Genomic DNA, 16,910 nt, shown 5'->3' on the forward strand with positions numbered 1-16,910 from the left:
TATGGGTGAGGCTTCCGTCAGGCTCTGCCAGGAGCCGGGACCCCCCTAGCTTCACATCCTCATCACTGAGAGTCAGTGGCCTCGTGGTTGGAGCTGGGGCTGTTGGCCTCATCTATCTCCATGGGGTCTGTGAGGAGCAGGCGAGGCCACCCCTGGCAGGGGTTGGAGGGGCAGGAAATGCAGCACTTAGGATGCGCACCCACTGCATACCAGGCTTCGGCCCAAGCTTCGTGTCAGTCACATCACCCCAGCCCCGTGGCAACCCTGGGAGGACACTGTCATCTCCATCTGAAAGACCAGAAGACAACCTTGTGGCCCACAGTTGCACAGGCTGTGAAGACCCGGGCTGTGGTTTAGGTGACACCTGTCTGAGGTCTCGGTCTGGAGTCTTTCCACTACTTGTTCAGCTCTGTGTGAAGGAGAGCTGGTGGTGACCTGTTTGACAGATGGGGAAACTGAGGCTCAGGACATCTCACATCTAATAAGAAAATTGCCTTCTAACTCTGTGCCAGAAACACCAGACACTCAGTAACTGGGATTCATTATGGGCCAGGTCTCAGTAACTGGGATTCATTACGCCTAGATAGTTCTGGACTGCTCGGTGCCTGATTCCCATAAGCACCCGAATGGACCACAAAGCTTACCCACACTCAAGGGAGAAGAGAACCCTAAGACGCTCCTTAGTGGACCTAATTTTAGCCACAGGGGAGCTCCAGGTTCATGACTCTTAGTGACAGTACCACAGTTGATCCTGCTCTGATTCACATTGCAAGGTGGCAGAGATGCGTATTTTGGAGTCAAAACCTGGCCTGGAGTCAGCATGTCCCCGTAGATGCTTTCTGGAGGTAAAGCAGACCGGTGGAGACACTGGCTCTCCTCTTTGTAGCTGAGGGAATGTTCACACCTTCTTCGCCTTTCTGGGCCTCAGTTTCTCGTTCTCCCAGGGACAACGCAAGGATAAACCAGGCCATCTACGCGAGGGCCTCAGGTCTCAGCAAGGGGTCTAGCACATGATGAGGACTCAGGAAGTGGTCGCTGGTGCCTCCTTCCTACTTCCTGTCCCTATTATTATTATGATGATGTCTGTGTCCCTTCTGCCTTACAGTGCGGAAACAGGAAATAATCAAAGTGACAGAGCAACTGATTGAAGCCATAAGCAATGGAGATTTTGAGTCCTACACGTGAGTCAGCCGGGCTCCTGCATGCCCCGCCAGGTGCTGTTGGGGTGCCAGCGGCTGGCCCTCCCCGCCCGCTCACTCTGCATGTGCTGCGAGTGGAGAAGTTCGTACTTCTGCTCTGCACGGGGACCTGGCGTTTGACCGAGCTCTCTGTCCACACTGCTTCTCTGCCTCTCAGTCCCCCTCCTGTCTTTCTTTCTCCTTACCTCCTACTTCCAGAAGGTGCTCCGGCAAGCCCCCGCAATCCTCTGGGGAAAGAGGGGGCAGCCGCCATCCCAGCGCGGGCCTTCTCGGGGGAGAGCCGGGAGGAGGGGAGTCGGGGTCCCTGGGTCCCGCCCTTTGGGACTGGATGCTTGGCCTGGATGCCCTCGGACCTCTGACCCCAGACTGGGAGGACGAGGCACAGGCCCCAGGGCGAGCACCTCCGTGAGCAGGGCAAGCTGAGCACCTGAGGGTGAAATTGTGACTCTGGAGAGGGGGCAGCCCGCACAAAACGCCTGCTATAAGACAGGTGGGCTGAGACATGGCCTCCACACCCAGCCCACCCTGGAGGAGTGACCGTGCGCAGGGCTGGGCCTGGGCAGCGTGCCGGGCCCTTCCACCTCTCCTGGCTTGGCAGGCCCCAGAGGCCCTCGGCCGGTCCTACGGAGAGCAAGCGTTCTGGGCTCAGGTCTTAACGTTGGACGAGGCCTGCCTGGGCCGGGAGACCCCCTGTGGGCTTTTGGAGGACAGAGGCTGCTGACTATGGCCGAGGGACCTTCGCCTGTGGGGTTGAGGTGGCCTGGGGCTGGCTACCTGGGCAGCCTGTTCCGGGTTCCCACTGTGCCCGGGAGCTGCGCCCGCCTCCCGAAAGCCAGTTGCATTTACCTGTGAGAGGGTTTTGGCAACAGCAGGTAAAACTCACTGGTTCCCTCTGGAGGAGCAAGGGACTCGAAAGTGCACGTGTGAAACTGTGGCTGGCATGCACGTGTGTGTGCATGCACTTGACACACGTGTGCATGTGTGTGGCTGTGTGCACAGGAGTGCACACAGGCGTGTGTGCACATGTGCACCTGGGTATTGCATGAAAGCACAGAAATGGGCTGTTCAGCTGGTCTTGTAGCCAGTCCTTGACAGAAGCAGGTTGGAATGTATCATCCCAGTGGCTCTGGAAGGCACAGCCAGAGAGTGAGGGAAAGAGAAGTGGTCCTAGTGGCCCCAGGCTCCCTAGTGCCACTTCTGGGGGTCCTGGGCAAACCCCTTCACCTCTGTGATGTCACTTCCTCTGCCATCTGCAGCCTCCTCTGGACTCCGATCCCTTGCTATGACTGCTGGGGCTCAGGTGCCCTGTGTAACCTTAGGCCCCTTCATCTCACAGAGCCTCAGTTTCCCCACGTGTACCACCGAGTTGGAGAAGATGGCCTCTGAGTCCCTTCATTCTTGGAGGCAGGAGGGTAGCTCAGGAAGGGTGCTTCTTCAGCAGGGGGTGCTCAGTCTCCCACATGCTCAAAGTTCCTCTTTGGAGGATTCTGGAGCTGGAAGGGTCCGAATGGGTCTTGCCTTAATCCAGCTGGAGAATCTGAGGTCTTGAGTGGAGAGGCGAGTTGTCTGGGATCACTTGACAGACGGACAGAGTGACCAGGGTTTGGTCCAGCTCTGACAGTGCTGGGTCTGTCACTCCTTTAAGGTATCTCCAGCACCCTGGGCTGGGAGATTTGCTTGTCCTGGGCACTTCCTGTCCCTGGCTGCTTTGCTCTTGTCTCAAGGGTCCATGTGGTACCACGAAAGATCCCAGAGTCCTGGGGAAGGGAAAGACCACCGCCTGTTCCCTTTACTGACTGGCTGCTGGGGTCTCCCAGAAGACTGAGTCCAGAATGGGGTGGCAAGCTGAAACCACATCTTCATGTGCCAAGACCCTGGCCACGCCCCCTACCCCCCCAGCTAGTCCCTGCCTAAAGCTTAGTTCTCTTGCCGTGCAGAAGGGGAAACTGAGGCTCACAGCCAGGACACCTTTGTTCAAATTAGCAAAACACACCCCACCAGGTGCATGCCTGGTGAGCAGGAGTCATCTTTATGTGATGGAGAAGACGCCCCTCCATCGCCATCCCTGGGAAGACAAATTAGGAAAAGCCCCCTGGATCCACAGCCTGGGGCCAGGGGTGCAATTTGGAGATTGGAGAGCTGCTGAATTCCATTCCTGCGGGGCCTTCAGTGCACCACATACCCCTCTGCAAACCCACATGCCACACACCCCGCACGGCCTTTCGCGGTGCTTCCTGCTTGAAGCGGGTGAGCTCCTTGCCCAGGGCCTCAGAGCTGTGAGTGACAGAGCCAGGGCCTAAACGCAGGCTTCCCAGAGCTAATGGCACAGCAGGCAGCAGCACCCCACTGTACAGTCCGCAGGCCCTGTCCACCCACTAGTCCCACAGACACCGTGGAGTGGTGCGAACATCCCATTTTATAGGCCCACCCTGGAGGGCCCGTGAGAAGCCATCCCAGCCTCTGTCGTCTGGCTTCTCTCCCCAGGAAGATGTGCGATCCCGGCATGACAGCCTTCGAACCCGAGGCCCTGGGGAACCTGGTTGAGGGCCTGGACTTCCACCGATTCTATTTTGAAAACCGTGAGCAATCCCTTCTCTCTGGTGCCTGTTGTCTGCTCTCGTTCTGTGTCCTGCCAGCTGGCACAGCAGGGTGACGGGCAGGGCTCCCGGGGCGGCTCAGGAGCCAGCGAAGAGGAGGACCCCATGTGGACAGGGGTTGGTACCCTCTCGGTTCCTTCTCCTAACCCTGGCCCGTCAACTGCCAGCTGCCCCTCCCATGGCTGAGGATGGGGCAGGAGGTCCCAGAGACCAGGGTGTCCGTGACAAGCCCCCCTAGGCTCTCCTGCCCATGCCCCCACGGGTCTGGGAGGACCTTTGTCAAACTGGCTCACACACCCCAGTTACAGTCATCATGATGCCAGGGCGTCCCGGCTGCCCGGCTGGTCACAAGCTGACTCGTGGATGACGCAAATGCCCCCCGTGGGTGGGCAGTTTGGGAAGAGGAGAGGTCAGCGAGCTCACACTGCTGTGCCCCTGCCTGTTTGTCCAGGTCTCTGTCCTGCATGTCCGTCCTTCCTGGGCCTCTCCTCTGCAGGAGAGACCCTGGCAGCTTTGCAACCAGGGGCTGTCAGGGGGCTGTGGCTGGGTCTGACCTTGGCCGCTTTCTGCCTGTGTCTGTGTCTCCCCAGGCCAGGGGTCAGGCAGGGACGGACCAAAGGGCACACAGGTTAGAATCACACAGCGTAGGGCAGGGTGATAGGCATATCCAGAGTCCTCCAAATTCACGGTTACGTACCCCTGAGGCTACACAGAGTGATTTCAGCTGTTGGTTTCACAGTGAGAAGACTCTTTCTGTTTAAATTCTCTCTCAAGACTCAGGCTCCATCAAGGAGAAAGACTCAGCTGGTGCTAGCCTGTCATTGACACCTCTCTGCCACTTCCTAATTTTCCTCTTTAGCAAAAAGCCAGCACATCCCAGGCTCGGATCTCTTGTAAGCCAGAGCATGGAGCAAGGATGACATAACTGCTTTTGTTTACACTGGCCTTGTTATTAAAATTGTATACTGATTGTTCATTACTGATTGTGCTAGTAAGTTTTCTTTTTAAATAAATCCATAGAAATTAGTGAAGTGAATCAATTCAGGGAAACATTTCTTTCCTTTTGAGTTGGAGTCTCACTCCGTCGCCCAGGCTGGGGTGCAGTGGCACACTCACAACCAGCCCAGCATCGACCTCCTGAGCTCCAGCGATCCTTCTGCCTCAGCCTTCCAAGTAGCTGGAACTACAGGCATGCACGCTACCATGCCCGGTTAATTTTTTATTTTATTGTAGAGATGAGATCTCGCCAAGTTGCCAGGGCTGGTCTCAAACCCACGGGCTCAGGCAATCCAGTCGCCTCAGTCTCCCAAAGCGCTGGGATGACAGGCTGAGCCACCGAGCCTGGCCTCAGGGAAACATCGTAATGAAGGCAATGCAGGTGGCACTTGTATGTGGCAAAAATAACAAAAGATCTAATCCAAATCTTCATCAATAGAAGGGGAAACTGAGGCCCAGAGAGGGGAAGTGATTTGTCCAGAGGAATCTGGAAAGCCGATGGCAGAGCCTGGACCTGACTGGCCCCTAGCCTGCCCCACGTCACCTGCTCCACTGGCACTTTAGCCAGCCTCCCCTGGGTCTGACATGCCTTCTCTGACGTGCCCTCTCTGGCGCCCTCTGTGGCTGAATTTTGTAGAGCACAGAGGCTCAAGGGCACCCCACGAAGCCGTGCAGGATAAAGCTGCATCTCCCTTTAATAAATCAAATTCAAATCCTCCAAGGCTAACGATGCAGGTTGAATGCTCATACAAAGAGGTGTTTGGACCCCACAAGTCCCTATGTCCAGGGTGCCCTCGCCGGTCATGGGGGCCACCATTGTACGGGCGGTCCTCTGAGTGGTTGTTCCCCACAGAGCAGAGGAGAGCAGAGGCGAGGCTGAGGCCCAACTCAAAAGACTCAGGGATGGCAAAGGGAAATGAATGCAGAGAGGGGGCCGTGCGGCCCTCCTCGGACAGGCCCATCTAAGTGCTGGCCCTTGGGACTCTAGACTTAAACATCTAGTCATTTCAAAGGCAGAACCCACAAGAGCAAGACCCAGAGTAACTGCCCACTCCTGGTCAAGTCCTACCTTCCAGATGGCTATTTCTTCTTGCTCAGGATCTGGCACTGTCTCCCACACTACCATGAGGCTGGATATTGAAAGCCTCAGGCTGAGTACCGTAGCTCACGCCTGTGATCCCAGCACTTTGGGAGGCCGAGGCAGGAGAATCCCTTGAGGCCAAGAGCTTGAGATGAGCCTGGGCAACATAGTGAGAGCTTGTCTCTACAAAAATTTAAAAATGAGCCAGGTCTGATGGTGTGCACCTATAATCCCAGCTACCTGGGAGGCCGAGGCAGGAGGATCCCTTGAGCCCAGGAGTTCAAGGCTGCAGAGAGCTATAATCGCGTGATACAGCACTCTAGCCTGGGCAACAGAGTGAGACTCCATCTCTAAAATGTATATATAAAGAGAAAGCCTCCAATCTTTACAAAATACATTGGGGGGTATTTCTTTACAAATGGCCCTTGGGTCCACTGCCCTCACTGATTACACGACAAGACCCAGGGCTCCAACAATGCCAAGCTCTTTTGATCCCTCCTGGGATTTTTCTAGAGTGTTCTAGTTCAGTCCCACTCGGAGACTGTCTTCTTTTAGATTCTACTGCCTTTGTTTCAGGACCTGGCCTAGCTTGGGACGAGGACCTCAGTTTCCATATCTGCTAAATGAATACACTGAAATAGATGGCCTTGTGTGCCTCCTGCCCCAGATGCTGTCAGGGAGACTTCTAGAGGCCTCCTCAGATTTCGTGGTTGGGCCACTGGGTGATCTCTGAGGTCACTCCTGGGTCTACGATGCTAGAATGCTACCTTCTGTGTGTCTGAGAGCCCAGAATTCAAAGTCTGTTATCCCACATGCCTACAACTTGGTGGTTGTAGGCCTGCTATCCAAAGTATGAGTGTGGCGTGATGATAGCATTGGGGTGGGGTCTTTGGATGCTATCGTGCAACCCTGGAAGAAAAAAACAGTTGACATTTTTCAGGAATTAAGTGGCTCACAAACTGGCTGGGCATTGGGATTGGGGTTTGGAAGTAGAAGGGGCCTTTTAATGTCACAGATTCTTGACCCGGGCTCCCTGAGGGCGGGGCTGGGGATCGTGCTTTAACCCAGCTCTCTGAAAGGCAGGCTGGAGTTGGGGCCGCCCGGCGGGAAGGGGTCCTCTAGGCCCCCATCCTAGCCACTCCTAGTCACCCCCGTAGCCCTCCCCTGGCTACTGTCTCCCTACGCTCTTGTTTTTCTATCTTGATGGAAAAGATGGGTTTCTAGAATCAATGTAACAATCATGGTGGTGGTTCACCCTCGAGTCCAAGAGCTTCACATTCCCTCGGCTCTGGAAAGCTCCGTGAACTCACCCCGTGACCGCAACGCCATCCCTATAATTTCCAGGTTCTCAGATTCCACAATTCTAGCATTCCGGGAGTTTTCACAAGTTTGTATCTCTACAGTAGAGGTGGCAAGTGGGAGCCGCGGGCCCTCTGGACTGCAGACATGTTTCCATGGCTCACATGATGTTTTAAATTTGAATTAGATGCCAGTAATTAAAATGGAGAGTTTTCACGTCAAAATCCAGATGCTCTTGAAAAGCCAGGTGTGTGGACAGGAATCCCACTTACTTAGCGACCGCCAGGGAAGCTGTGTACAGGGCGCCCTCTTTAGATGGCGCAGGTGTTCTGTTCACCACAGACCCCATCACTCCCTATTACCTCCTTGACCAGGAGGCGGAGGGTCAGCTGGCATTTAGCACCTTATCCCCAGCTCAGCCCCCTCGTTTATGTGGCTGCCTGCTGCCTGGATCTTGAGATGAGACTCTGGTCTAAGCCACCTGGTTCTGTGATTGCTTTGGCTCTAAGCTTCCACGTGGCTGGGAGCCTGTGAGTCTGAAGTCCCACTTGCCTGTGTTTGAAGAATGTGGCGTGTCTGAAATCCACAGTATCTGAGCTGGGCTGTGATAGTTCCACCCCGACGGCAGGAAGCTGGGCCCTGTCACAGCAGCCCCTTCTGCCAACGTGCAGGCAGAGGAGACCCCGTGGAGGGTGGCCGGGAGGTGAGCGCAAGGCCGGGAGGCAGGAGGCCCCAGTGCATCCTCCGCCCTCCCGCCCGCCTCCAGTGTGGTCCCGGAACAGCAAGCCCGTGCACACCACCATCCTGAACCCTCACATCCACCTGATGGGTGACGAGTCGGCCTGCATTGCCTACATTCGCATCACACAGTACCTGGACGCAGGCGGCATCCCCCGCACCGCCCAGTCGGAGGAGACCCGCGTCTGGCACCGCCGGGACGGCAAGTGGCAGATCGTCCACTTCCACAGATCCGGGGCGCCCTCCGTCCTGCCCCAGTAAGAGCTCCCCCCCCAGGGTGGCCTAGCGGATCGAGGGGTGAGGGAGTCCACGGGAAGCCGCTGCCGCCTTTGACTCTGAAGGGCGGCAGAGCGGGGTCGGGAAGACCCCAGGGAGGAGGCCGGGCCTGCGGGTCTCAAAGAGCCCGGCAGGGGCCAGGGGAGGTGGCTGGGACCCCTCCTGGGTGGTGGGGTGGGCGGGTTGACCTTGGCAGCGCCTGCCGTGTCTTCCAGCTGAAGGGCCAGGCCGGGGCCGCTGCTCCCTGTGCTGCGGAGATTCACTTCTGGTCTGTGGAATGTGGCTGCTGGTTCTCCCGCGTGGATTTTGCTGGAATTCCCCCTCCCCATCACCCACCGCCATCACCTCTGCCTGCATCAAGACACCTGCTTGTTCGCAAAAGCCATCACAACGTCGGCGCGGATGGCCAGGTCTCCCGCCTGACTCCCACCCTCTCTCGCCAGGGCGGGGCGTCCTCGGGCCTGGGTGCCGGGGGTGGCCCCACGCCCCGGCTGCTGGAGGAAGGCTGGACTCCCCCAGCCCTGTGCCCACTGAGGCCGGGGAGAGAGAGGGGCGGAGCAAGGGAGACACGGCATCCGCCTGTCCCTCTCCCGGTCTCTCCTCCTCCCGGGTCTCCGGGGAAGGGCAGATGACCCTCCAGGGCCCCCGAGCCGCCCTCCCTGAGGAAGAGGGCGAGAGAGGAGTGGACACCAGGCGTCTCCCGCCTCAAATGCCTCCCTCGCGCTCCCCTCCCCGTGCCGACCTCGTGGTGGTCGACTGGCCCTTCCCCTCCGCGTGGGGGGCGTGACCCTCTCAGGTGCCCCCATGTGCTGCCCGCTTCCTCCTGGTGAAGCCCCTCCCTCCCCGTGCGTTCGTCACCCTGGAGAATTCCAGCCTCATCCTAGCTCAGAGAGGGAATCTAGTTGTTTCTTGGGCAAGAGAAAGCGACGTGTAGGTATCACTCTCCTTGGACAGCATGCCTTTTTATAGCCGACTTCCATGTGTTTCGTAAATGGATTCGCGTTCATGGACATGTATGTCGTAGCTAGACCTCTCCAGCTGTCCCGAGAAAGGCGGGGTTGGGAGGGGGCAGGAAGAGGGGTGGGCTAGTTTTTTTCTGTTCTAGATTCTCTTTTTGTTTTGCTTTTGGTCCTCTCTGAGTGGCCCTTGCCACCCGCGGTTCTCTGGGGCTGAGGTGTACTCCGTCCGGGGCAGAAGGGCCTCTCTGTCCCTTCGGTCCCCAGGTGAGCTGACACAGGTGTGCCCTCAGGACCACAAAGCAGCAGAGTCGGGATAGCGAGGAGGGAGAGGCTGTCAGGGTGGGAACACCGAGCTTCCCTGCTTCCCTACCTCCTGGATCCCGACTCCCGCACCGCAGGGACCCCCCCTCCGTGCTGTGGCTGCCCCTGCGCCCACCTGCCTCCAGGGCCTCACACGAGTATGTCTTCGCTGCCTCCCGCCCTTGGCGTCCTAGGGCCAAAGCAGAGCTCTGCGGACTTCTGTCCACCACGCCTCCCCCTGCAGCTCGGTGCACCCTCTCGCTCTTCCTCCTCTCTGCCTCCCACCCCCCGGGACTGACTGATGTGGAACACCTTGGCACATCCACTAGGACCTACTGTCTGCACTGTTTTCTTTGCATGACTTTATATGCAGTAAGTATGTTACAAATAAGAAAAGAAAAAAAAAACACTCAGCAAAACCAATCTACATGTTTTGGACAAAAAAAAATAGAGGTTGTATTCTCAGTGTCCGACTCAGAATCATGTCGCTGCCTCTCTGTGCTTTTGGCCTCTGTGTGGCCGTGTTTGCCAGCATGAGATACTGTCCCCTCTGGAGGATTCTAGGGGAGGAGAGCCTAGGGTGCTCTGGCCCTCCCGGTGTTGCTTGGAGCAGAACTGGTGAGGATGTTTGATCCGGGACTTCCTGAGTCTCCCTGGTCACGAGCTGTCTGCTGGGCTCTTTTCTTAAGTCTTGCTGCTGCCTGGGCACAGGTGGGACAGGCTGGGCGGGAGCTGCAGGCCAGGAAGCATGCTGCCTAGGCCTCCTGATTTCCAAGCTGGCTCTATCCTCGGTAGAGACCCTGCTGTCTGGCCCTGGGTGGGCTCTTAGCCTGCCCCCGGCCCAGAGGGCTTCCCAGGAAGGACCAGTGATCCCATGCCCGACAGCAGAACCGACTGTCCCCGTCATGAGCTGCCGGTCCCCTAGAGCCATCCCCAGCCAAAGGGGAGGAGGGCGTGGCCTTCCCCAGGAGATGCTACAATTGCTGAGGCGAGGCCTGAGCTCTTTGCAGCCTCAGTTCCCTCATCGGCTGGAAGGGCTGAGTGTTCCCACACAGCAGATGAAGATCAAATGCAGTGGCACACGAAGCCCGAGACGCCGGTGAGAACCGACGGGGTTGGCCCTGGCTGGCCTCCCGTTTGCTTCCGGACCTGGCCAGGCCTTTTAATTTCCCTCTTTGGTGCCTGTCGACTGCTTATCAGCAGTGGACTGCCGGGGAAGGAGCGGTGTCTGGGATTAGTAGGCTTCCCTTCAAGCTGTGAAGCCTTCGGCGAGTCCTTTCCCCTCTCTGGGTCTTGGTTTCCCCACTGGAGGAAACTGAGCGGGAGGACCCCAAGGTCCTGCCTTTCATTGGCCAACACGCCTCCTGCCCACCCTGCCCTTTTTCACATGCTGGAGCAGTGGAGGCAGGTCCCCTCCCCCGGGCTGCGATGGCCCCATGGCGAAGGCCCCGCCTGTGGGGGCCCCGAGGGTGACCCTGAGGCAGCAAGCAGGGGAGACTGGCAGGCAAGCTGCCTGGAATCCCCCCTCACCAGACAAACTCCATGTTCCTCTGAAACATCCTTTAGACGCAAAAAAGCCCAAGTCACAGCCCAGGCTCCAGCATGCACCTGAGTTTACAGGAAAGTACTCTCCTGGGTTCATGCCTGCCGAGTGAGAGTCCCGCCCCCGCCTCCTGTCTCCCGGCAGAGGGAGACCCCGTGGGGGGTGTGTTTGCCAGACTCCCCGTGCTGGTCTCTTTGTTACTATTTGTTTGGGGTTTTGTTTCAGTTCTTTTTGTTTTTTCATTTCTTTTTTTAAAAAAAAAATGTGGCTGTGAACTTGAATGACCACTGCTCAAACTTTCTGCTATGGGGGGGCGGGATGGGAAGAAGGGGTGTCTGTTTTATTCTTGGTGTTTTCAGTGCAATAAATAGCTCCACACTCCTGTGCGTGTGTGTCTCCTGTCTTCACTGAGCCCCTGGCCGGGAGGTCTTGTTTGTTTTCTGTTCTAGGTCTGCTGCGCAGCAAAGTCCGTTTAGGTCGTCATTCTGATTGGACCAACTCAGGTCATGGGCTCTAGGCTGAGCCAGTCACTGTGGAATTGGGCCTGGACCATGGGCCCACCTTCAGAGCCTGGGATGGGTGGGTTCCTCCCAGGCACCGGGGTCCTCTCACTAAGAACAAGGGGGTGGACATGGTACCTCGGGCAGCCACGGGCCAGAGGCTCCCTCAGACCTTAAAGCAAGTTCTTCCCTTCTTGGTCTGTTTTACTGGATAGTGAGGAGGTTATTTCAGCAAAAGGTCCCCAGCTGTGCTCGTCCCTCAGTCCTGCTTCACAGACAAGCCCCTGGCCCCCAATCACCAGGGAGAGCGATTTGGGGAATGAAGAAGGAGAGGAGGGGTCTCTACCCACAAACATGTGTGGGTCAAGTACCTGGGGCAGGGGCCTAGGGCCAGAGACGAGGTTGCTGAGAGGGGATGTCCACTGCCGCATCAGAGGCAGCTTTGATGCTCTGAGCCCGAGCCTCTGGCCAGGCAGAGCCAGAAAGGTGATGCAGAGGCCTTGGGCCCTCGGACCACAAGCGAGTGGCCAGTCTTCCATGGCTTATGGGAGTGGTTCGGTGCTAAACCAGGACAGGGCCAGGCAAGCCAGACCAGGAGATCAGAGGTGGGCACCCTAAGCCACGACCCGGCCTTCCCAGAGGCCTGGACTCCACAGGGCCAAGGAGAGGTGCCCACCTGAGCCCGAGGTCCCCTCTAGACTGTGCTTGGATGCCGGGACTCCAGAAACCTCACCAGGCACTTCCCGGTCTCTCCTCACTGCTAGCGTGTGGGGTGGCCTGGAGAGTGTCCGTGGAAGTGTGGCCCTTGCACACCCCTGAGCACCTTCATGGTGAGAGCACAGGCCAGAGCTGGAAAGAGCATGAGGGACCCCGGGGGCTTTCATGTGCACCTGGCCCCGGAGTCCACAAGCACTAGTGCCAGGATGCCTCCCGGCCCTGCCTCCACACGCTGTATTCCCACCAGGCGGGACCTGAGGGCCCAGCGGCTATGGCATGCACGTGCCAGCAGGTGGCAGCACATGAGCGGGTCACAAGTGGTCTTATGCCTCTGCACGTCCACCATGCTCTGGACAACATCCTCTTAACTCTAAATAAAGGACCAGCCCCACCCAAAACACTACTGTGATCTCACTGGCGCGTGATGCTCTAAGTTCACAAGATGCTGTCATGAACCACCTCTTGTCCCAGTTACAACAGCCCTATCTTGGAGATGCAAACAGTGAACCTCCGAGGCAAAGGGGCTTCTTGGGAGACGGAGCCGGGCCTCGCTCCAGTCTCTGACTCAGAGCACCGTGCTCTGTCCCTCCAGGGTCTCCCTTTCCCTGGTCTGTGCGTCCTCGTCCTGATCTCTGGACAGCCAGCAAAAAGAACGGGGATTCTGAGGACCTCCCTCCTTTCAACCCCCGTCCGCTGCCAGCCACTGCTTCATCTGGGGCTGTCTACATCGCAGTCTCCACACTCCAAACCCACAGCAAAGGGCCGGGTCACCCTGGCTCTCCCTCTGGACATAATGGCGGAGTCTCCCCTGCGTGGGCTTCCCCAGCTCCTCTCCTTCCTCAGCACAGGTCACTGGGCTGAATCCACCTGAGCCAGCATCTGCATGACTGCGTTCCTTGAAGGCAGGATGGCTCCATGTCTGGCTCAGGTGACATGACAGCAGGCACTGTCATTTACACAGAGGAGTGCACACTGCTCAGGACGGAGGGGTGGAGGCGGGGACGGTGCTGGTGGACAGGAGCCTTCCACCCATCCCACAGCTACGGCCGACACGGTGCTGACAGGTGACGCACTCCCTCCTGGGAGGCACCCTCTCCGTCCTCAGCCCCTTTCCCAGGGGCACAGCTCTTCCCTTCATTCCAGGGCCAAGAAGACTGTGCTGCCCAAGGAGGAGGGAACTGCCCAAGACGTCCCGGGCACGAGGGAGGGAAGTGAGGTTCAGCCTCACATTCTCGGAAGCACCCGTGTGCCACACCTGCTTCACTGGGCATGTTGGGTTGAGCAGGCTCTGAGCAGGGCTCAGGGTAGGCTAGACCTGTTCTCCCGCCCTCCAGGGATCCCCAGTGCCATCCCAGACAGTGGAAGACGCGCAGAGAGAGAGGACTTGGGAAAGGTTGGGATGGGGGTTAGACCTGGAGGTGCCAAGTGTGTGATGCTCAGAGGCAGGAGCAGGGACGGAGATGGGGCTGGGGGCTCTGGGGAGGGGCTGGGCAGGATGGGATGACAGGCGTGAGAGCCTGGACAGGCTGGGCCAGAAGAGTCTGGGGCCCAGCAAGCCCTGAACCTGCCACAGTGCGGCCATGCCTTTCTAGGCCACGAGTGGACCCCAGCGTGGAAGCAGCCTTCCCCAGACCTGGGAAGTGGCGCGTCTTGCAGGGGACATCCCACAGCAGGTGTGGGAGTGTCTGCACAGGGCAAGGTGGGGCGGGTCCAGGCCTGAGGGGATGGCCCCCTCCACATCCTTCCTGCTGGGACCAGCCTTGCCCTCCCTTCTCTACCAGGGCCTACCAAGGCCTCGGAGGTCACAGCCTCCCTGTCCCAGGCTCTGGGCTTCCAGAAGAGGTGAAGGGCACTGGAAGCGGACTGTCGCTTTCCCTGACTGGGGAAAAGGAGGTCGTCACCCTTCTCTCCCTGTGAGACCTGGGGTGAGTCCCATGTAACTCCTCCACCCCATCTCGGGCCTCTGTTTCCCAATGAGCACAATGACTTGAACCCGTGGTCCCCAAACATGGGACCTAAGTGCACCGCTGTGGAATCGCTCAGGGAATTTGCTAAAAAGACGGATGTCTCAGGCCCCAGTCTCAGCAAAGGAGAGACGTCCGTCTGGGCAAGGGTCCAGGCAGCTGTGGCTTTAGGGAGAGCCCAGGTTTGGGAACCCGCATCCAGCCCTCCTCCCTGGCCCCACAGTCACGGTGTGACCCAGGCTGCCCGCTTCCCCAGCCTCCTCCCCGGATCAGCTAGATCGGTATTGACCGTGGGCCTCTCCCCTACCTCTGATACTTGCCACTTTGGGCCCCGCAGATGGCCGAGACCCTGGCCCCGGGTCAGCAGAGTCAAGGTCAAAGCAAGGCTGGGACCCAGATGATTTTACCGCCATGCCAACTCCTGCGAGGCACCCCCGCCCCTGCCTGCCGGTTCACAGGGCACCCAGCTCACAGTGGGCAGAATGAGACTTCCTTCCCCTGGGTGGGGCCCATCGTAGATCCGTCTCCGAAGAAGGGGCATCGGTCCACTCCACAGCTCTGTGGCACTGCTCTGGCAGAAGGCTGGATGGGGGGAGGGAGGCAGAGGCCTCCTTGGTCACCTCTTCTCAGGGCACTGTGGAGGCCACTGTCCCTGTTCAACCCCTTGGTTTGGTTTCATAAATGGAGACTCTCAGGCCCCCAGGGTACGTCCCTAGGGAACTGGATGGTGCTGGGCTCCCGGGGATTCCCACCCTGGGCATCCCACACCCTTCCTTCTCCCTAGCCTCAGTTTCTTCATCTGTATAAGGGACAGCTGGCCAGTGAGAACCAGCCCAGCTGGAGGGTTTCGACTGCCACATTTTGCACTGAGTACTTTTTAGTTTTTAAAAGCATAGATGGAGCATCTATATTATCTCATTTAGTTCTCTGCGAGGGGAAAACCATTCTTTCATCTCACGTGGGAGGACACGGGTTCAGAGAGAGGAAGTGGCAGATTCAGCGGGTCCTGGAGCGCAGATTTGACTCCAGTCAGTGGGTGTCCAAGTCCTCCTTGATGTCTACTGGCTATAATTTTGCTCCGTCACTCTAGTGATCCTCCCACCTCGGCCTCTGAGTAGCTATGACTACAAGTGCACTAATTTTTTTTTTTTTTTTGAGTTGGAGTCTCACTCTGTCGTCCAGACTGGAGTGCAGTGGCCGCTCCCGGCCACCGCAGCCTCGACCTGCTGGGCTCCGGCGATCCTTCCGCCTCAGCCTTCCGAGTAGCCGGAACTACAGGCATGCGCTACCACGCCCGGCTGATTTTTTGATTTATGGTAGAGATGAGGTCTTGCTGCCCAGGAGGGTCTTGAACCCGCGGGCTCAGGCAATCCACTCACCTCAGCCTCCCAAAGGCGCGGGATTACAGGCTGAGCCACCGAGCCCGGCCGCCCGGCTAATTTTAAAGTCTCTCTCTATATATATTTTGTAGAGGTGGAGGTCTCGCTATGTTGTCCAGGCTGGTCTTGAACTTCTGGCCTCAAGCAATCCTCCTGCCTCTGCCTCCCAAAGTGCTGCCACGACAGGCACCACCCACCACGCCTGGCTCCTTGGTTACAGTTTTCTAGGAGTTACAACTCACAGAGGTTGTGGACTTGAGCGGGAAAAGTCTTTCCCGAAACAAATGTGATTCTGGCTAGGGGTGCCAACAGGAGGCCTCCCTTTGGCCAAAGAGGGCGGGCTGCTCGGTCCTGGGGGAGACGGCTAAGGCAGGAAACCGAGCGGAGACAAAGTGGGGGTGGGGGTTGTGGGGGCTGCTGGCCAGGGATCCACGGGCAGGCAGGCGGCCCTGGATGCCCTTCCAGGGCAGGACCAGCGTCAGCAGGGCCCCAGGCCCGGGGGGGAGTGGCCTGGAGCTCCAGGAACCAAACTTTCCATGAGCCACCAGCAAAAAAATGAGTCTGGTGGAGAGCATGGACCACAGCCCTGGGGGTCACGTGGAATCCAGAGGGGCCTGTGCCGCCTTAACCCTTTGCTGGTCATCCCCAGAGCCACCAAGGAACTGTGTTCTGAGGCCCCATCGGCACAGCTGAGATCCAGCCAATGGGGCCCTTGGGTGCCTGAGCCACGAGGAAAGCCAGTCTCTGTGCTGGAGCCAGTGGTGGGGCAGAGACAGACACGAATGAGCCCCCCTGGCAATACCTGTGTGTCACACGCCCACCGATGGCCTGTGCTGGGGGTTGCAGTGTCATCCCAAGCCTGTGGATACTGCCACAAAGTGGGAGCTTTCATTCCCACATTTTACCGGTAAAAAAGCGAAGGTGTAGGGAGGTGATGTGATTTCCCCAGGGTCACACCGCCAGGGCAGGGCAGAGCTGGGAAACACCCCTGGTCGGTGTGGCAGCGCCTGGGCTCACTGCCCTGCACCCTGGTGCCCTACATAGCGTGCTGGGGTCCAAGGACCTTAACTTCATGGATATAGGGTGGCTGCATGGTCTCAGGACATGAGTGCCTGGGCAGGCAGGGCTGGGCGGTCGGGACTCTCCGGATGAAGGACTGAGTCAGACCCCAGAAGATTCCAGGAGGCCACATCTGGTTGAGGATGGAAGAAGGCTTCCAAGGAGGGCGTATCTGGGAGCAACTTAGAGGGATGGCTAGGATCCCAGCGGTGCAGGGAAGACCTTGGAGCAGGGAGAAGGCGCTGCCTAAGCAAAGTCCTGGAGGGAGGACAGTCAGGCCGCTCAGGGAGCCCAGAGTATCGG

At 58.1% G+C, this 16,910-nt stretch overlaps 1 protein-coding gene across 3 annotated transcripts in view; it reads left to right on the plus strand.

Moving 5' to 3' along the window:
* CAMK2A (calcium/calmodulin dependent protein kinase II alpha) overlaps nt 1-11,374 on the plus strand; it is a 68,001-nt gene extending 56,627 nt beyond the window's left edge. For 2 of the 3 annotated variants that reach the window (XM_008061046.2, XM_021713941.1), the window contains 4 exons: nt 1,106-1,181; nt 3,684-3,778; nt 7,939-8,167; nt 8,402-11,374. In XM_008061046.2, coding sequence (XP_008059237.1) covers nt 1,106-1,181; nt 3,684-3,778; nt 7,939-8,167; nt 8,402-8,405 — 404 coding nt within the window. In that variant the 3' untranslated portion in view covers nt 8,406-11,374. Of the gene's footprint in view, nt 1-1,105; nt 1,182-3,683; nt 3,779-7,938; nt 8,172-8,401 lie in introns of those variants that run through there. The other variant, XM_008061047.2, reaches the window with a different exon arrangement.
* The last annotated feature ends 5,536 nt before the right edge of the window (nt 11,375-16,910 follow it).

Source organism: Carlito syrichta, unplaced genomic scaffold (assembly GCF_000164805.1).
Source record: "Carlito syrichta isolate Samal-C Ts95f unplaced genomic scaffold, Tarsius_syrichta-2.0.1 Scaffold305012, whole genome shotgun sequence".
In the NCBI taxonomy this organism is placed as follows: domain Eukaryota; kingdom Metazoa; phylum Chordata; class Mammalia; order Primates; family Tarsiidae; genus Carlito; species Carlito syrichta.